General features: G+C 47.2%; 1 protein-coding gene across 7 annotated transcripts in view; it reads left to right on the top strand.

Moving 5' to 3' along the window:
* Positions 1-17,904, top strand: part of PARP4 (poly(ADP-ribose) polymerase family member 4) — a 2,748,946-nt gene that overhangs the window by 1,681,316 nt on the left and 1,049,726 nt on the right. For all 7 annotated transcript variants that reach the window (XM_069639202.1, XM_069639198.1, XM_069639200.1 and 4 more), the window contains exon 27: positions 10,221-10,301. In XM_069639202.1, coding sequence (XP_069495303.1) covers positions 10,221-10,301 — 81 coding nt within the window. The remainder of the gene's footprint in view (positions 1-10,220; positions 10,302-17,904) is intronic.

Genomic DNA, 17,904 nt, shown 5'->3' with positions numbered 1-17,904 from the left:
AGGCCAGATCCTGCCCACGGATGGAATCGAGGGAGTAGTGAGGTACAAAAGTATGTACCGAAGCCCAGGTGGCTGCATCACAGATGTTACGAATAGGAACACCCCTCTGTAGGGCAGTAGAGGCAGCCATACCCCTGGTAGAATGGGTCCGCAAGCCGACCGGTGGGTCCTTATCCGCCAAGCGGTAACACTCAGAGATAGCCAAAATAATCCAGCGAGACAAAGTCTGTTTCATCACAGCTTGTCCCAAACGCTTTCCAGCGTAACCAATGAAGAGTTGATCGTCCACTCTGACCCGGGACATGCGTGAAACATAAAAACTTAACGCTCTCCTAGGATCAAGCCTATGGAGCCTCTCCTCTTCCTTACCAGGATGTGGAGGAGGATAAAACGCCGGAAGAACAACCTTCTGGCCTAAATGAAATTCCAACACCACCTTCGGAAGAAAGGAAGGACGAACTCGAAGGACAACCCTGTCCTTATGAAACACAGTGAAGGGTGGCTTAACTGAAAGTGCCTGTAACTCACTCACTCTGCGAGCGGAAGTGACCGCAACCAAAAATACAGTTTTAAGAGTTAACAGTCTCAGAGGGCATGAATGCAAAGGCTCAAACGGAGCACCCATCAGAAACTTGAGAACAAGGTTCAAATCCCAACTAGGCACCTGGAAAGGTGATTGTTAGGGAGAATTCTCTCTTTGGGCTGAATTTCCTAACCTAGTGAGTACCCCAGCAGCTTTGCTGGATTTCTGAGTTTGTTTTTTTCTCCTGCCAAGAGTGAGACTCTTTCTCTCCCACTCTTGGAATTGATTTATGGTGTTCCTTTGACTGTTAATGTGTTTTATGGGCTAAGGGGTCCTTTACTCCATATGGTCTCATGCGTTTTTATTATGTGTGTTACACAGCACCCTTAGTGCAGTAACACAGGGGTGTCATAGTGACCCCCCACCATAGACTCCATACCCTGGGACTGACTACTGTCTCCCAGGGCATGTAAAGTCACCATTGGCTTTACTAGTCCCAAATTATTAACAGAAACCAGAACAAACCATCATTTTGTGGACGTGCTGGTCGGGGCAATTCGTCTCCATCCCCCCTGATCGAGTTTTGGCTGGTGGCAGTGGAAACTACTTTTTATATTCGACCGCAAATATTTTCCTATGGGATTTTTGTTTTCCCATTGTTCGAGGCTACCAACTTTAATTATTTAATTCTCATAGCCTCGAACATACCGCCGGTTTATTTATTTAATAAATAAATGCTCTGGAGAGCACGCCCTGATCAACCAATTGTCCAGGTAGGGGTAGACGTGTATCTCCCCTTTCCTGAGGTGCTCTGTCACCACTACCACTACCATGAGCTTGGTGAAGACCCTTGGGGCGGAGGTCAATCCGAATGGCAGGACCCGAAACTGAAAGTGCGAGTCGCCAACCGCGAACCTCAAGTACTTCTTGTGCTTTGGATGTATCGGCACATGAAAATAAGCGTCCTTGAGGTCGAGAGACACCAACCAGTCCTGAAGTTGAAGGGCCTGGAGGACTTGAGAGAGAGTAACCATCTTGAACTTGTCCTTCCTGAGGAGTTTGTTCAAACCATGCAAGTCCATGATGGGTCTCAAACCCCCCGTCTTTCGTGGAAATCAGAAAATAAGGGGAATACCATCCCTTGTTCCTCTCCGCTACAGGCACCAGTTCAATGGCGCCTTTCTCCAGCAGGGATTGAATTTCCTGCGCAAGGAGCGGAACCGGACTCTTCAAAGAGAGATTCCCCGGTGGATTGTCTTGAGGCCTCTGCCGGAAAGGAAGACAGTAGCCATGGGTTATGATCTCCAGAACCCACACATCTGAAGTAATGGCGCGCCACTCTGCAAGATGCTGCGCCAGCCTTCCCCCAACCGGCGAACCATGGGACATGGCCTCATGACTGAGCTGAAGCGGCTGTGGCGTTGCCTGAGGGTAAAGAGGCAACAGCCTGAGCGGCATTGGCACCTCAAGTACCTTGTTTTCCACCTCTGGCACTCTTACGGTGGCCCCTTGGACTTGCATCTCCTCTCGCTTTACTAAAGGATGACTAATAACAAAAGGAACCCCCCCCTCCATTGCTGTCCCCTAGGACGAAAAGGCGGAGGTTGGCGGACTGCAGCGCCCAACGACTTCGCTGCAGCTTTGGAGGTCTGCAACCTCTCAAGGCTCTCGTCAGCCTTGCTGCCAAAAAGATGTTCACCATCAAAGGGCATGTTAAGGAGCCTGGCTTGCACATCAGGAGCAAACCCTGACTTCCTCAACCAGCCAAACCTGCGTTTCACGGTGCTCGTCGCCATGGACCGGCTGACACAGTCTGCCATGTCCAAACCCGACTGAACGGACTCACACATGGCATCCTTGCCATCCTGAATAATAGCAAAAAAACCATCCCGTTCATCCCCTTCGGGAATATGTTCAGCCGCTAAGGCAATACAGTTCCGCAGAGTGTGCGTGAAACGAGACAAGGCACATACGGAGTTGGCTGCCTGAGGCGCCATACCCCCTGAAGAAAACTTTTTCTTTGCCCAGCCATCAAAACGCTTGTCGTCCCTATCAGGAGGGATGGTAGGATACGACGCCTGCTAAGCTGGGGCCGTAGCCGCCTGCTCCACCAAACTCTCAGGAGTGGGGTGCGTGGTCAAGTAGCAGGGGTCACTACTGGCTGGGCGGTATTTTCGCGGAAAAGACTTGCCCACTGCCGGGAGACTCTCCGGAGCAGTCCAAGCCGCTGCCACCTTTCGTTGCAGAGCCATATGGAATGGCAGTACCGGGTCAGTGGGTGGACCTTGATCGAGGATATCCGTAAGGTCATCCTGCACAAAATCAACTGGGGGCGCCGACCACCCCAAGTAGTCTGTGACCCTCGACATAAGGCGTCGGTACGATGACTCGGCATGGGTGCCAGGCTCAGGCCTACAGAACTCCACCTCCGGAGAGGTGTCCAGACCACTGGCGTCATGCAGTGACTGACGCAAGTCCTCAATCTGGCTATGACCAGAAAGAATCTCATCTGCTACCGTGTCCGGAACCAACCCATCCCTCTTCCACCTCGGAAATATAATCCATAGGCTGGAAAGTCGTCATTGAATTGGGGAGAAAGACATGTTTTGCCTTGGCCAGAACCTTTCTAGGGGATCCCCCGTGCCACGGGGTACCTCCGACACCGCAGCCTCGGAAGGCGTCGAGCGAAACAGCGTCGACGTCGAGTGCGGCGCCGACAACATCGACACAGGCCTCGAGGGCAGAGCCCCGAGTGTGTCCTTCGACATCCTAGGCGCCGATGACGTTGACGACTTCCTCTGAGGCGGAATCTTGAGAGAGTCCATCGACGACCTCGGCGCCACCGGCGTCGACGTCTTCTTCGAAGACTGCACAGGTGCACACAGGCTCGAGCACATCGAGGACCGGGACCTGGAACGGGCATGACTGGAACGATTACCCTTGTCCGAGCGGGACCTCTCCCGCAAATCGTGCCAACCACCCGAGCCCAAAGGCGTACAAGCAGTGTCTCCAGTACGGTCACGACCGACCCCTCTCGGAGGCGCGGACAGGCCGGTGCCCTGCGATTCAAGAATCGCCAACATTTTCTTTGCGAAGGAAGCCCACTCCTCCGGAGAGGAATGCTTGGTGGGATAAGAAACCCGCCGACGGGCAGAGTCCTCGGATGAAGACGGGGAAGGCAACCGATGACGGTGCTTCTGGGAGTGCCTCAAAGAGGCAGAGGAGTGGCGGGACACACTCCGGGACCGGGACCCCCTAGACTTACAACTACGATGCAGAGAGTCGCCCCTCGAATCGTCTGTCGAAAGCCCAGTGGACCTCGCCTTCCGGGGCTTGGACACCTTACCGACCGACAGCTTCTTCTTATCGAGAATTAGGGATTTCACCCAAAATTCCTCAAGCAGGGCACAGTACCTTTTCAAAGAAGAAGCTGGTGCCACGGCAGTTGTTCCTGGTAGTTTCCTGTAGACTCATGATTCCTGGCTTCGGCACGAAGAAGGACGATGAAGGGGGTCTAAACCACACAGGGATGAGGCCGGCAGCAGCGACAATGAATAAAGGTGCGCTCCTTAAAACAGGAGAGGCTCTTCAGGTGGCTATCCGGACCACTACAGCAGTGTGCAGCGATTTCGACCACGAAGGGATTCCTCTGGCTGAAGAAGACGAGCTGGTTATCCCCACCAGGCTCAAAGGAAGAAGACTCCGGACTGGATCTCCTCTTAGTCGTTGAAGGGTAGATAGCTCAGGACTGCAGCAGGGCTTCACCGGTACGGGATAGTTGCAGCAGTCGACCTCTCCTCAGCTTCTCTTCGGTTCCTTGTAGTTCCAGTGGCGACTCTCTGACTTCCAGCCCAAGAGACCTGCCTTTTATGCGAAAATCCCCCATTCACACAGCCTGGCTGTCAATCACACAGCAGGGGGGTTGTCCAGCCCGGACAACCACCTCAGCCAATCATGAAAAAGTGCGACTTGGGTTTCCTAGGATACCCTGTGCAGGGGGGAGGACTACACCCCTCCCTCTCATTCAGCCCACCTAGACACCCAGGCGCCTTGAGGAGGGCTTCTTGGCAGAAGCCCACCAAAAGACAGTGAACAAAGAAGGCAAGCCTGGTTTGCCGCGCAAAGTAAAACACAAGAAGGCTTTTAACAAAAAGAAATGGCGACTAAACCGCATCGGAGCCAAACGTATTTGGACGAGCGGGTTTACGTTCCAGGCTAACACAATAGCCAACAATATTACCACGGTTATAAAAGATAACCGCGGTAGAAAATTAGGGTAGATACCACTGCCACCAGCCATGTCTAAATGTTAAAAGAGCGAAACAATGCTCTACGAGGTACAGATAAAAAGGGTTAAGAGCTAACCCTTCCAGTACTCCATGTAAGATGGGGTGTACTGGATCTGTGGATAATTTGACTAAGTAAAGTTAATGGTAACTTTACCCTTTTCTGGGGGACGGTAGTCAGCCTCAGAAATGGAGTCAGTGGGAAGTCTGAATGACAACCCTGTGTCACTGCACAGACGGTGCTGTGTGACACACAAAAGAAGGGGGCTACTGAAATCACAAAAACAGGTAAAAACACGTAGCAAAACAAAAGTAAGAGTGGTGAAAAGCTCACACTCTTACCAAGTGGAAAGAAACCACTCCAGAAATCCATCAAAGCTGCTGAGAGACTCACTAGGCAAGGGAAATTTAGCCATGAAATGAGAATTCTCCCTAACAGCCGACAGCAGCAACCTCATGGTGGGGGAACTCTTCTGGACTCCGTGGCCGGAGGCCCGAGTGGTCACAGATGCATCTCTGAAGGGTTGGGGCGCTCACTGCGAGGAATTTCAGGTGAGCGGCCTCTGGTCAGCGACGGAAGCCAGGTGGCATATCAACAGGCTGGAGTTGCGAGCCATCAGGTTAGCCCTGAGAGCGTTCACTCCGTCTCTAGAGGGGAAGCATGTCCTGATTCTGACTGACAATATGGTGGCCATGCACTACCTAAACAAGTAAAATGGCGTGCAATCCCTCCCCCTCTGCAGAGAAGCGATACAGCTGTGGTTCTGGCTATTGGGAACCGGATCTCTGTCTCGGCAGTTCATCTGGCTAGGACAGAGAACAGTTTGGCGGATGCTCTGAACAGGCAGAGCACGGTCACACACGAGTGAGATGTGTGCCATGAAGTCCTAGAGGAGGTCTTCTGTCGGTGGGGTACCCCATCAGTTGACCTGTTTGCCACGAAGTCCAACAGGAAGTGCAGACAGTTTTGCTCGAGGGAATTCCCTGCGAACAGCATGCTAGGGGATTCCCGTCATTCCTTGGGTTCTCAGGAGTCTCAAGTGGTTTCGAGCAACCATGATACTGGTTCCCCACACTGGTTCTGGATCCGACCATCTGCCCACCTCTCCAGTTGCCTCAGCGCCCGGATCTTCTAAGCCAGTCAGAAGGTCGGTGCTTCACCCAAACCCGGAATCCCTCAACCTAAATGCATGGCTCTTGAGAGGATGAGATATAATGACTGGGGCTTCTAAGAGGAGGTACTTGAGGTGATGCTGGATGCACACAGACCATCTACAAGATCTCTGTATGCGTGCAAGTGGAGAAGATTTGAGTCATGGTGCAGGGAACGCACGATTGACCCTATCTCTTGCCCAACAACTACAGTGATGGAATTGCTTCTGTCTCTGCAGGCGTTCAGGTCACCGCAGTCAAAGGATATTTGGCGGCCTTGTCTGTGTTCCCCTAGATCAGGTTTCATATTTTACAATCCCGTTAGCTCATTTCCTGAAGGTAAAACCAGAAAAGTGATGGGTGGAAGGTTTCAAATTAATTTAAACCACTGGCCTTGCTCTGGGCAACCTTCCACAAAAACCATTTTTTTAGCCCATCTGCACCATTGCAAAATGGGACCAGCCATATGCAAATCAGTTAGGTACTGCCACCAACGGGAGCAGCCCTGCCTGTACTGCTAGGCCAAGGTCCCTCTGTACGGAAACACAAGCAACCCCAGATATGTATTGGCCTTGTTGGGCCTCCTCAGTGAGGTGCAACTTGGTTCCTGAAGGGCCTTGTGAATATGTTTCTGCCACCTCCCTTTGTTGTCCTAGATTGGGATCTTAATCTGGTTCTAGCTTTCTTAATGGCGGCTCACTTTGAGCCCATGCATACTTGTTCTTTGCAGCTGCTCCCTTTGAAGACAGCTTTCTTAGTTGCCATAACATCGGCCAGGTCGGGTTGGTGAATTACAGGCCCTTTGCTGCAAACCGCCCTTTTCGTGGTTCTTTCGAGATAAGGTCTTACTTAAAGTAAGGCTGGGATTTCTGCTGAAGGTAATATCCGAGTTTCATCTGTCACAGTCCATTGACATGCCGGTCTTTAATCCACCTCTGCACCCTTCTCAAGGAGAGGTGCCTTTCCACCGGCTGGATCAAAAAAAAGGCCCAAAGTTTCTATGTCGCAAGGACATCTGAATTTGGAAAATCAGATAAAGTTTTCGTGGCCTATTCTCTAGCCTGTAAAGGTCTGGCAGTGACAAAGCAAACACTGTCCCAGTGGATCATTTTGTGCATAGCGGAGTGCTACCAATCTGCAGGTAAGGAGCTGCCTTCTGGCATCAGGGCACACTGGAGTAGGGGTGGTCTCTGCTTCGACTGCCTTACAAAGGGGCGGGGTCCCGGTTAGGGATATTTGTTGTGTGGCTACATGGTCCTTACTTCACACATTCACTAGACACTACAGTCTGGATGTTGCCCATGGGGCTGATGCATGGTTTGGCAGGGCAGTGCTGCAAAATCTGTTATTCTAACTTTCTGCCCACCTAACTGCTTGGTGAGTCTTATTAGATGCAGAATCTGCCTGAGAAAGCCAATGCATTGAAGGAGAAATGACTTACTGTAATGTTCGTTCTATGGATTCTTCACCTGCAGATTCCTCATCTCCCCTCCCATCCATCCCCGCTCAGAATGTTTGGCGGTTGGTGCGCATCTCTCTTTTAGTGGGTTGACACCTGCTGATGGTCCTAGGATGCCCATCTTCTGTCGTTGATGCCACATAGTTTTCTCTCTATATATAAAAAAAAAAGAATTCTGATGCTGGAAATTGTGGTCTCTTTCGCAAGGTTTTTTCTTCCTTTAGGAAGTTTGTTGTTGTGTTAACCTCTTGTAGGTTGGTTAACCCCTTTTCTCTCTGTGTTCCTATGCAGCCGTTGAGCTCGGGGAGAAAGAAGGGGGAACTGAGGTGCGGGGCGTAGTGACGTGGTATATATTCGACGCCTGACATCACATTCAGAGCTGAGGATCGAGCACTGAGTGAACGGATCAACGGGAGAGTTGATGTCCAGAACGCCCCCTGTCAAAGTTTTTCTGAAGCAGCAGAGCTGCATAAGGATATCTATCAGATGAGGAATCTGCGGGCGAAGAATCCATAGAAAGAACATTACGGTAAGTAATTTCTCCTTCTGGTGACATTCCTACCACAGATCCCTCAACGCCCTCTGAGCCTGCCACTCAATCAGGAAGGAATGCGTGGGAAGAACATCCATCACAAAGAACATTACCAGAGGAAATGTGGATGTTCTCAGGTTGCTCATTGTGGCCTGACCCACAAAGCTTTCATAAGAGGCGTGGCTAGAAAGAAATGCTGGACAGTGCTTCCTTACCAAGTCCCGGTCAACTGCTTTGACCGAATCAGGTTCTTCCCAGGCTTCCAGTACTGGTACCTCAACTGTGCGGTTAAAAGGCTGGAGGATTTCCTTACGGGGGACCTTTGTCCAGGATTGAACCTTCGCCATGGAAGGGGCTGAGAACCCCAGGGTGTTGACCACCATCGCCATCAGGTGTTGGAGTAAGGCCCGTGGTTTCCCTGGAGTCGGGGCCAGGAAGATGTCCAACTCTGGAGATGTATATGGATTACTGGCCTCAAGCAGACTGGAAGCCAGGATCAACAATCCTTCTTCCACCCTGTAGTACTCCTCTGGGACATCCCTCAGCTCTTGAGGGCACAGGTGTTCCGTACTAATGTTAATGTTAAAGGATATTTGTACCGCGCACTATCGCCACCGGAGTGGTCCAGGGGATGGGATCTCCTTCCTCATCAAAGGTTTCACCTATCTTTGACATAAATGCCCCATTGGAAAGAGGGCATACTGCAGATGAGGCCCGTTACCAAACAGCAACTTTGACACTGAGGTAGAGGGGGCCAGCACCTGCACTTAATGTTCGATGCCCAATGGTGGAGCGTGTTGCTGCCGGGATGGGACATTGTCCATAGAAGCCGTGGCCAAACCCTTAGGTGTGCAGTTGCGGTTCTTCACTCGGTTCCTGCTGGCTTGTCCATGCGCAATGGGTCCCGGTGGCACCATCAACGCTGAGGCTAAAGCTGCCAGTGCTGCAGCGTTGGCGAAGATGTCAAGAATCTTTAGCCTAAAAGGGTTCCCATTCTTTAAGGTTGGATGATTAGTTGAAAAAAACGGTGCCTGTGGAGCAGCCTCTGGGTAGTTCTTTGAGTGGTTACTCCTCTTCTTCGAAGAGTGGTGTTCAGAGGTACTGCTCAGGGAATGGGATCTCTTGCAGTGCTGCTTCTTCTTTTGGGCTGGGGACCTGTCTTCCGACCTCTGCTCCTCTCGCTGTGACCTCGGACGAGATCTGTTGTTTCTTTTTTCCTTGTGTTTGCTGGCCTCTCCCATTGGCCCTTCTGATGCATCGATTGACAAGGCCCGCAGTCCTGTGGTTGTGCTCCTCCCACAGGCTTTATTAAGAGATGTGTGGGGGTCGGAGACTGACATTTGTTGACTACAATCCACCCAGGGCTTGAAGACCATGGCCCGCTTTCCAAGTTTGGCAGTAAATTACCACCAAACTACTGCCAAATGTTATTACTGTTACCGTCACTTGGGCCCACCGATTTACCGCAGGAGTACAAATTGTGGTAGGTGGTGCGAATCCCCATTTTTGGAAGTCCATCGGACTTCATGGGGATTTCGGTGGAATTACCACCGCCGGTAATTCTGCCACCGGAAGTTTATCAAATTCTTTCCAGAATTAAGTTGGAGTATTTCCTCCTGCACTATTGGCAGTAAATGCTCCACTTCAAGGCCAAACTCTGAGTTTGCTGGAGCCGGAAAAGTGGCGGTAATTCCATTACCACCACTGTTTTACCACTGTTTTACCACTCTGCCACAGTCAGAATGATGCCCCTTATCGGGAGCACACATATTGCAACTTCGAAGTCCAGCGTTCCTGAAACGAACAGAGTGCACAGAAAAAAGGAACTTCGGTCCTTGGGCATGGTACCTCCATACATACCTCCATATGTACAGGCCTGTCTTAATGTCGGGTGTTGGGAACTTAGAGGCATCGCACTTCAGCCCCTGTTGGCAGAAAAATGTCCAAAGTTCAGCTGCGCAGGGATAGAATATCGTAGATGAGGTATTAGTGGGAGGAAGGAATCCATTAGAATTTGTGCACCTTCTGCTGATATCATGCGACTGCTTTTTGTATGCCATAGCCCTTTTATTTAATGTTTTTCCCTTAATTTATCTAATATAAGATCTCTGTCTGACATCAGTCAGATCTAAAATGTGCTCAATTGCTGAGGATCTGAATGTCTTTAAGCATCTATTTTATTATTGTATGTTGTTATGCCCAATAAAGTGGGAAGAGCGAATGATGAAAACAAGCAAAAGGTGTAATACATTGTTCACTTTTTTGCAGGCTTCCCTTCGTGCCCTGATAGGTAACCAAGAAGTAGATACCATGGTATCAACTACTGAGCTACAGAAGACAACAGGAACTGTAAGCTTGTGAACAAAAAATCCTTATACATTGCTCCAGTGTGATGTATTTTTCATCTTTTAGCAACGTTTGCATGCATTTAAAGGACTTAGTGACTTTACCTAGCTATACCGCTAATCAGTAAATGGATCTTCAATTTTAAAATGTGTTGCTTATCGAAATCATACTTTTGTAATGCAAGAATCCTTTATATAAATGTGTATAAAAGTGGGAATAATCCCAATGCTTTCTAAATTTTGTATTTTCAATATTCTTGATACTTGTTCAGCTTGATCCGGATTATTTTGTTCATAAAATTAGATATTGCTATCCTAGGCAACGTTCTATCATGCAGTAGTGCGCGTCCATGTCATACTTGCCTAGAATTGTTTCTTTCCCTTGTGTCATAACAATATCTTGCTTGTAATCATCTTTCATTTGGGACAAACAAAAGGTCATCTAGTACAGTGTGAACTTTGAGAATGGCAAGGATTCGTAACCAGTGAAGGACCTCTTCAAAAATATTGTTTATTGAAAGTTCCAAACCTCCACATATGTAAGCCCACCTTCCCCCACTGGCTCATTTTAAAACCTACAGGGCTCCTGTAGTTCTATGATGGTCCTTCTTGTCTCACTGAATTCAACAGATCCAGTTCAAGGTATTGAATTACTGGGCATTCATTTATTCTAATTTCTTGCCATTTTTACTTTTCCAAGATTCTCAGAATTTTTGACCCTATTCTAATTGCACCCCCTCTTGGCATACACCCCTGTACCATTAGAGGTTTGCCTGTTTCTCCCGCCTTTTTCACTGCATTCCCACCTATTCTTTGATATGTAGTTTAGTAGGCTGACCAATGGAAATGGTGTAGATCCCCATCCCATCCCATCTATGATCCCTCATCAGCATCCCTAGTCACTCCACTCTTCTGCTCCAATGAGTAGGAGTTTGCATAGAGGTGTGATCTTCAAGTGGGTGGAGAGGGGAGTTGGGGCAGTTTGGGCTGTCTTGGGTGAAGTGGAGGTATGGCATTGATTGGGAGGAATTGACTGGATGAAGATGAGTTTATTCTTAGGGAAGAGGGATATGATGGCAGGGACAATGTTGGCTTCTTGTGTGATATATTTTAGGGAATAAAGATGCTAGGGAGAGGGTACAGGAGCTTCATTTCAGTATGTCTTCTGCGAGAATGGTGAAGTTGTTGGATCGTTCATTGGCGCTGTCTAAGTTGGAGCGGAACAAGTTACCCCTTTTGATGTAGTTATGTATTGCTTGCTGTTGATTTTTGGATGTAACGTCGAATTTAGGCCCGGAAGGGGAAATGCCAAGATGTACTATCGTACTATGACATCAAAACGGAGACACTCAAAACAAATCCTGACAAGGCAAAGAAAACTTTGCGAGAGAGAGACTGGGTCGAAACGTAAACTCTGAAGAGGCAGAACAAATATTGTCACATCATCATATGGGAACGTAAAACACTAAATGATCCCCCTCTGTACTTGAGAAGGTTCCCATCATCCCGATATTGGGACCTATTGATGCAATGTAGGCTTAACATCCTGCCATCTATGGAGGTGCCATTTTTACGAAAACAGATCAATCGAAGTAGAAGAATCCAGATGTCGCTTCTGTGGGAATCTTGAAATTCAAGAGACAACCAGACATCTGATTTTGTGCTGCCCAAAGCTTTCAATCTAAAGAAGAAAGTATTTGGGCGACTGTGTGGTCCAAGTTAATCCTACTATAGAGGAGGAATGCTGGGAAAGACTAATGACGACCGATAAACTTGGGCGGACACTTGACGCCCTCAAATTTGTAGAACTGATCCTCTCACCTTTGATGATGGGTGACTAACTATAACTATAATAATGGGAGGATCTGTAATGATGCATCAAAGAGAGAACAGATTAATACATGTTTGTATTTTAAGGTTGAATTTTCTGTTCAACCAATAAAAAAAATTGGGAATTTAAGGGCAGGTTCTTGGTAGAAGGGCTGACAGCTCTGAAGACCCTCTTCTTTCACATGGGTGATGGTGTACATGGAGAAGGTGGTGTTTGCTACAGTTGTGTGCTGCAATTTGAGGACTGTGTGAAAATGGCATGTGCACCCTTGATTTTCTAGCCTTCATAGATTTATTTTGCTAACCTTATCTAATGAGGGTACCAGCGTGCTGAGGATTTGGGATTGATCATTTTGAGAGAAGTGTGTTAATCTGTGCTATGTTGAAGGTTTCTGCGCGTTGGCAGGAGTTAGTCACTTTAATCTTTACTCCAGTGTTTGTTTCTTTGTTTATTTATTTGTAGGGCGCACCGAACCCTTAGTTAGCTGGGTGCACAACATCACAAAAATACTTACAGCTTAGTTACAGGTACAGTCAGGAGCAGAGAATACAGATGTCAATGCAGATAGGTACAGGTAAGAGGCATACACGTAAACATACAGCAACATTCATTAGACTAGTGGTCATTAAGGCGTAACCAGGAACGGGTGTTACATCTGAAACTGAAGTAAGACTGATCCCTTCTGAGCTGAACTGGTAGGGCATTCCATTGCTGGGCTGCTTTTACTGGGAAACTGTTACCTCCTGTTTTTTTAGTCTAAATCTAGGTATTTGGAGGCAGTAGGAATTGGGTGTCCTAGAAGGCTGTTCAGAGGATTTTCTGGTTATTTTTTCCTTCAGATATGGAGGGGCAGCATTGTTAAGACATTTGAGGGTTAATGACACAGTTTTAAAGAGGATCCTATCGCTAATTTTCAGCCAGTGATGGTTTCTCCTAGCATTGGATATGTGCTCTCTAGTAGGGAGGTTCAGGGCCATTCTGAGCGCATTATTTTACAATGTCTGTAGTTTGTTGATGATGTATTTGTTGGCTCCTAGATACCGTGCATTACAATAGTCCAATTTTGATAAGATGAGGGTATTAGCTAAGATAATGCAACTTGCCAGTGAGAGGAGGGGTCTACATGCTCTGATTAATTTGCCAGTGTAAGCGGTGGATGAGGCCAGGGCGTTTACCTGTTTGTTTAGGTTTAGTGTGGCATCCGGATAGAAGCCAAGTGTCTTCATTTCTTTAGCGACTTTAATAGTGTTGCCATCAATATTTAAGGCGCTATAGTTAGTGTCCAGTTTTTTTAGGTTATTGGACGAGCCAAGGATCAGGATCTTTGTTTTGTCGTCATTCAGGCAGAGGCCATGGGTTGCCATCCATGCCTGAATGAGGATGTATATTTCATTTACTAAGGCTGTATCTGAGGTAAAATTGCCCGAAAGGGGAATTGAGGATCTGGGTGTCGTCCGCGTAATTAGTGTAGGTGACACCCAGTCTGTCCAATTTGTCAAATAAAGGCTTAGTAAAGATATTGTACATGGTTGGTGAGACACATGAGCCCCGAGGGACACCACATGTTGTTTGGATTGGGTCTGCTGATGCAGGGGTGGCGAAGACTCACATACTTCAGTTATCTAGAAAGGACTGAACCCAGGTGTTAGACAGAATTATATGCAGTACCGTTTGGGAATACCACACACAATTAAGACTACAAGTGACAGTACAATTTCACCTTTGGTACAAGCCTATACTACACAGTTAAAGTGGTAGCAGTAGCAGAGCAGCCAGACTTATCTCAAGAGTAAGTGAGCAGTATCAAATAGTTACACAAAGGACAGCAATTACCACGATTCAGGCAAACACTGACTCAAGCTTTCTAAGTAAAAGAATATATATTTACTCCACAGTTGTATAACATTTCACTATTATAAGCAAGTTAAAAATCACAATCATAAATACACCACACCACTTCCCTTAAATTCCAGAAAAGTTAAGCTCACAAAATGAAGTGGGAGCAAAATGGCACTCCAGCAATTTAAAAGGGAGGGAAAGACAAAGTTATTAGAAATTAGGCAAAACCAACAGGTAAGTACTCAGGGCAATTGAACAAGAGGAGCATCAGTGAGGAGATCAGCTAGAAAAGGCTCAGGGCCAAAGTCAATGGTTCAAAAGTCTTTTGCTCAAGATCACACAGTTCAGGGTAGTTTGCTTTAAAGTTCGTGGCACAGATTCTGGACGAGGTTGGTTGGTAGAAAAGTTAGTTCAAGGAGAAGAGAAGGACAAGCCCTCGGATTGGCAAAAGATTTAAAACACTTTTACCACGGTTGAACGAAACGAGCAACCGGATTTGCACAGAACCTTAAAATGGAGAGGCAGCTGTAGCTGAGGCAGATGTTCCTGGTGGTTCCTGCAGGCTCCCGGCTCCTGAAGCAACTGTCGGACTGACACGAAGTAGGAAGACTGGAGGGTCCTGCGCCACCCAGGGAAGAAACCAGCAGTAGAGCAAAACAACAAATAAAAGGTGCACTCCTTAAAACCCAAGCAGGGTCCGACCTTCCTGGCTATCCGGCCCACTGTAGCTCTGTACAGTGAATTCGACCAGAGGAGGGGTCCTGGCTTGTAGTTTGGGCAAACTGGTTGGCCCCACCAGCTCAAGGGAAGAAGTTTCTCTCTGTCATCGGATTCGGAGATTCAGGCCTGCAGCAGGGCTTCACCGGGCGGTTCAGTCGTGGTAGGGGTCTTCTTCTTCCAGTTCCTCGTTCGTTCTTTCGTTCCAATGGTGACTTTGCCTTTCCAGTCCCAGAGACCTGCTTTTTATGCAGTTTTCCCCCAGTCATACAGCCTGGCTGTCAATCACACAGCAGGGTGGCTGGCTTGGCAAGGCCAGTCCCCTTAGCCAATCAGACAACAGTGCGACTTGGGTTACCAAGGGAACCCATGGCAGGGGTCCGAAGACCCCTCCCTCACATCCTGCCTACATAGACTTTCAGGTGCCTTAAGGAGGGCTTCTATGCAGAAGCCCGCGAAAAGACAGCGAACAAAGGAATCATCCCTGGTTTGGCGCGCAGAGAAAAACACGAGAAAGACTTTAACTAAAAGAAATGGCGAATAAACCCAGCCAGAACCAAAATAAAATGTATTTGGTCAAGCGGGTTTATGTTCGAGGCTAATATAATACCCTAAAACATTACCATGTTTATATAAAATAATCACGGTAGAAAAGTTAGAGTAGTTACCACTGCCACATGCCAAGTTTTAATGTTAAGGGAGCAAAACAAGGCTCCAAGAGGCACAGACAAAAAGAGATAAGAGTTAACCCTTTCCAATACTCCATGTAAGATGGGGTGTACTGGGTTTGTGGTTTAAAGTGACTATATAAAGTTAATGGCAACTTTACATGTTTCTGGGGGACAGTAGTCAGCCCCAGAAAAATTGAGTCAGTGGGAATTCTAAAAGACAACCCTGTGTCACTGCACTGAAGGTGCTGTGTAACACACACAAAAGTGGTGCTCATGGAGCAGGTGAGGCTCCAGAGCCCAAGAACACACAAAATGGTAAAACACACATGGCAAAACACATGTAAGGGTGGGAAAAAGGCTCACACTCTTATCAGGTGAAATAAGTAAATCTGAGAGACCCAGCAAAGCTGCTGAGGGACTCATTAGGTAGGGGCAATTAGCCATTTATGAGAATTCTCCCTAACACCAGGCTGTAGCTTCACTTGAGAAGTGGGCAACCGAAGCTAGGTGTTTGCATAATACTGCATGGTCCATCAAGTCGAACACTGCCAACAAATCAAGGAGGAGTAGCATAGCTATGTTTCCTTTGTCTTGTGTTTTAAGGTCTATTAATGCGGTCTCTGTACCGTGCTGGGGTCTAAAACCCGATTGGCCAGAGCCTAGAAGTTGGTTGGACTCGAGATACTTCTGAATTTGAAGATATGCCACTCTATCTATTAGTTTATAGTGTTTTTATTTTATTAGCTAGGGCATTTTGAATGCTAGTACACCATTGCTTGTCTTTGGGTATGTTATCTGGTGGAGGTATGGGCGCTTCTAGTTCTCGAAGGATCGCGAATAATTCCTTAGTATTAGAACATGCTTTTGAGATTCTGTTATTGTAGACTTCTTTTTTTGTTTGGATAATTTCTTTCTTCTAGTTATTGGCACAGAGTTTTAGTTTTAGTTCATTTTCCTCCGTTGGGTAATGTTGCCATGTAGTTTCTAACTTCCCTTTTTACAATCTAAGTTCTTTACGGTGAGTCTGTTGTTTACTTTTACGTACCTTAACTGGGGCAATAGTATCTAGGGCCTTCACCACTGGGGCAATAGTATCTAGGCCTTCACCAGGGTTTCTGGGTCAGAATTGCTTGGCAGGGCATTAATCACAGGAAGGATGAGAGGTAGGAGGTTGTCAGGTGAGAAATTCTTCTTTGATCTAGTGGGAAGAGAAGGTGCTATAATTTTATCTTTATCTATTTGTTAAGTGTTAAGATGAAATCAATTAAATAATGGTCAGGCCAAATTTGGGGTGTGATTTTAGTGATGGTGGTTTGGCAGTTTAGGGTGGCTACCCAATCTAGGGTCCTGCCTTTATCGTGGGTAGGGGAGTGAACATTTTGGATAAAGCCATGTTCTTCAAGCATGGTAGCTATCGCTTGGACTTGTTTGTCATCCGGATCATTGAATCCTAAGTGGAGGTCCCCTAAGATTATTATCTGGGATGAGTCTTTAGTGTTGTTAGCTAAGAGGCTAGATATGTCCTCTTCAAATGAGCCTATGGGTCCTGGTGGCCTATATATAAGGTAGATGGTTAGAGTACGGCATGGGGATATAGGCAGTTTGGCTGAAAGTAATTCGCAGGATTTTAGTGGGGGTAACGTGGATAGTCTTAGGTCTAGGTTAGCTTTAGCAATGATGTCTACACCAACTTCTCTAGAATTGGGTCTGTCCATTTTAAGAGTTGATAATCTTCTGGTATCGTTAATGTAAGCGCTGGGCCTGCTGCCTCATGCAGCCAGGTTTCAGTAACCGCTAAGAGGTTGATGGTGTCTGCTGTTAGAATATCGGCTAATTCTATGGCGTGAGCCACGACAGATCTGGCATTGATCAGTGCTCCAGCTATCGTGGTTGTACTAGGTAATCTCTGGGATTTCAAAGTTACAGGTATGTGTTCTTTCGTTTTGGCACCTGAAATATTTTGCACGTGAGCTTGTGTCGTATGTGGAATATTGAATTTATGGTTGGTGCGGGAGTTTTAGTAAGTGTTGCTTGTCATTTTGGGTTCGTAGGCGGATGGGAGTCTAGCACGGAGCCTGGTATTACTGTTCAATGTGAGACAGTGTGCATGTTTAATTTGATCCATGGTTAACAAGAGTATTTGTGTGATCTGCAATGGTGCAGATAGCAACAGGGTTTTGCTGATATACATTGTACTACAGTTATTATTGGATTGAATAGATTGGATCAGGTGGGCTATAACTGGTGCCAAGTTGGCTAGCGCTAGGTCAGACCAGAATCAGGGTGGGTGTGGTAGTTTTTACAACAGTTTATTTGAGAAAGACTCGGCTCAGTGGTTCACATAGGCTAGGTTCAGCATGGGCCGTGTAGGTAGTATAGGCTGGGTTCAGTATAGTCGGAATAGGCGGGATTCAGTATGGTCACAGTAGGCTAAAATCAGGATAGTCACGATAGGCTAAGTTGAACATTGGCATTGTGTACTAAATTTCAAAATCACATCAAGTTTAGGTAGGCTAAAATCAATATGGTCACAATAGGCTAAAATCAGG

The sequence above is a fragment of the Ambystoma mexicanum genome, chromosome 7q (genome assembly GCF_040938575.1).
Source record: "Ambystoma mexicanum isolate Mex_15411 chromosome 7q, UKY_AmexF1_1, whole genome shotgun sequence".
NCBI classification, from domain to species: Eukaryota; Metazoa; Chordata; class Amphibia; order Caudata; family Ambystomatidae; genus Ambystoma; species Ambystoma mexicanum.
The sequence above is the reverse complement of the archived record's forward strand: the minus strand, read 5'-3'. Positions and strand labels throughout refer to the sequence as shown.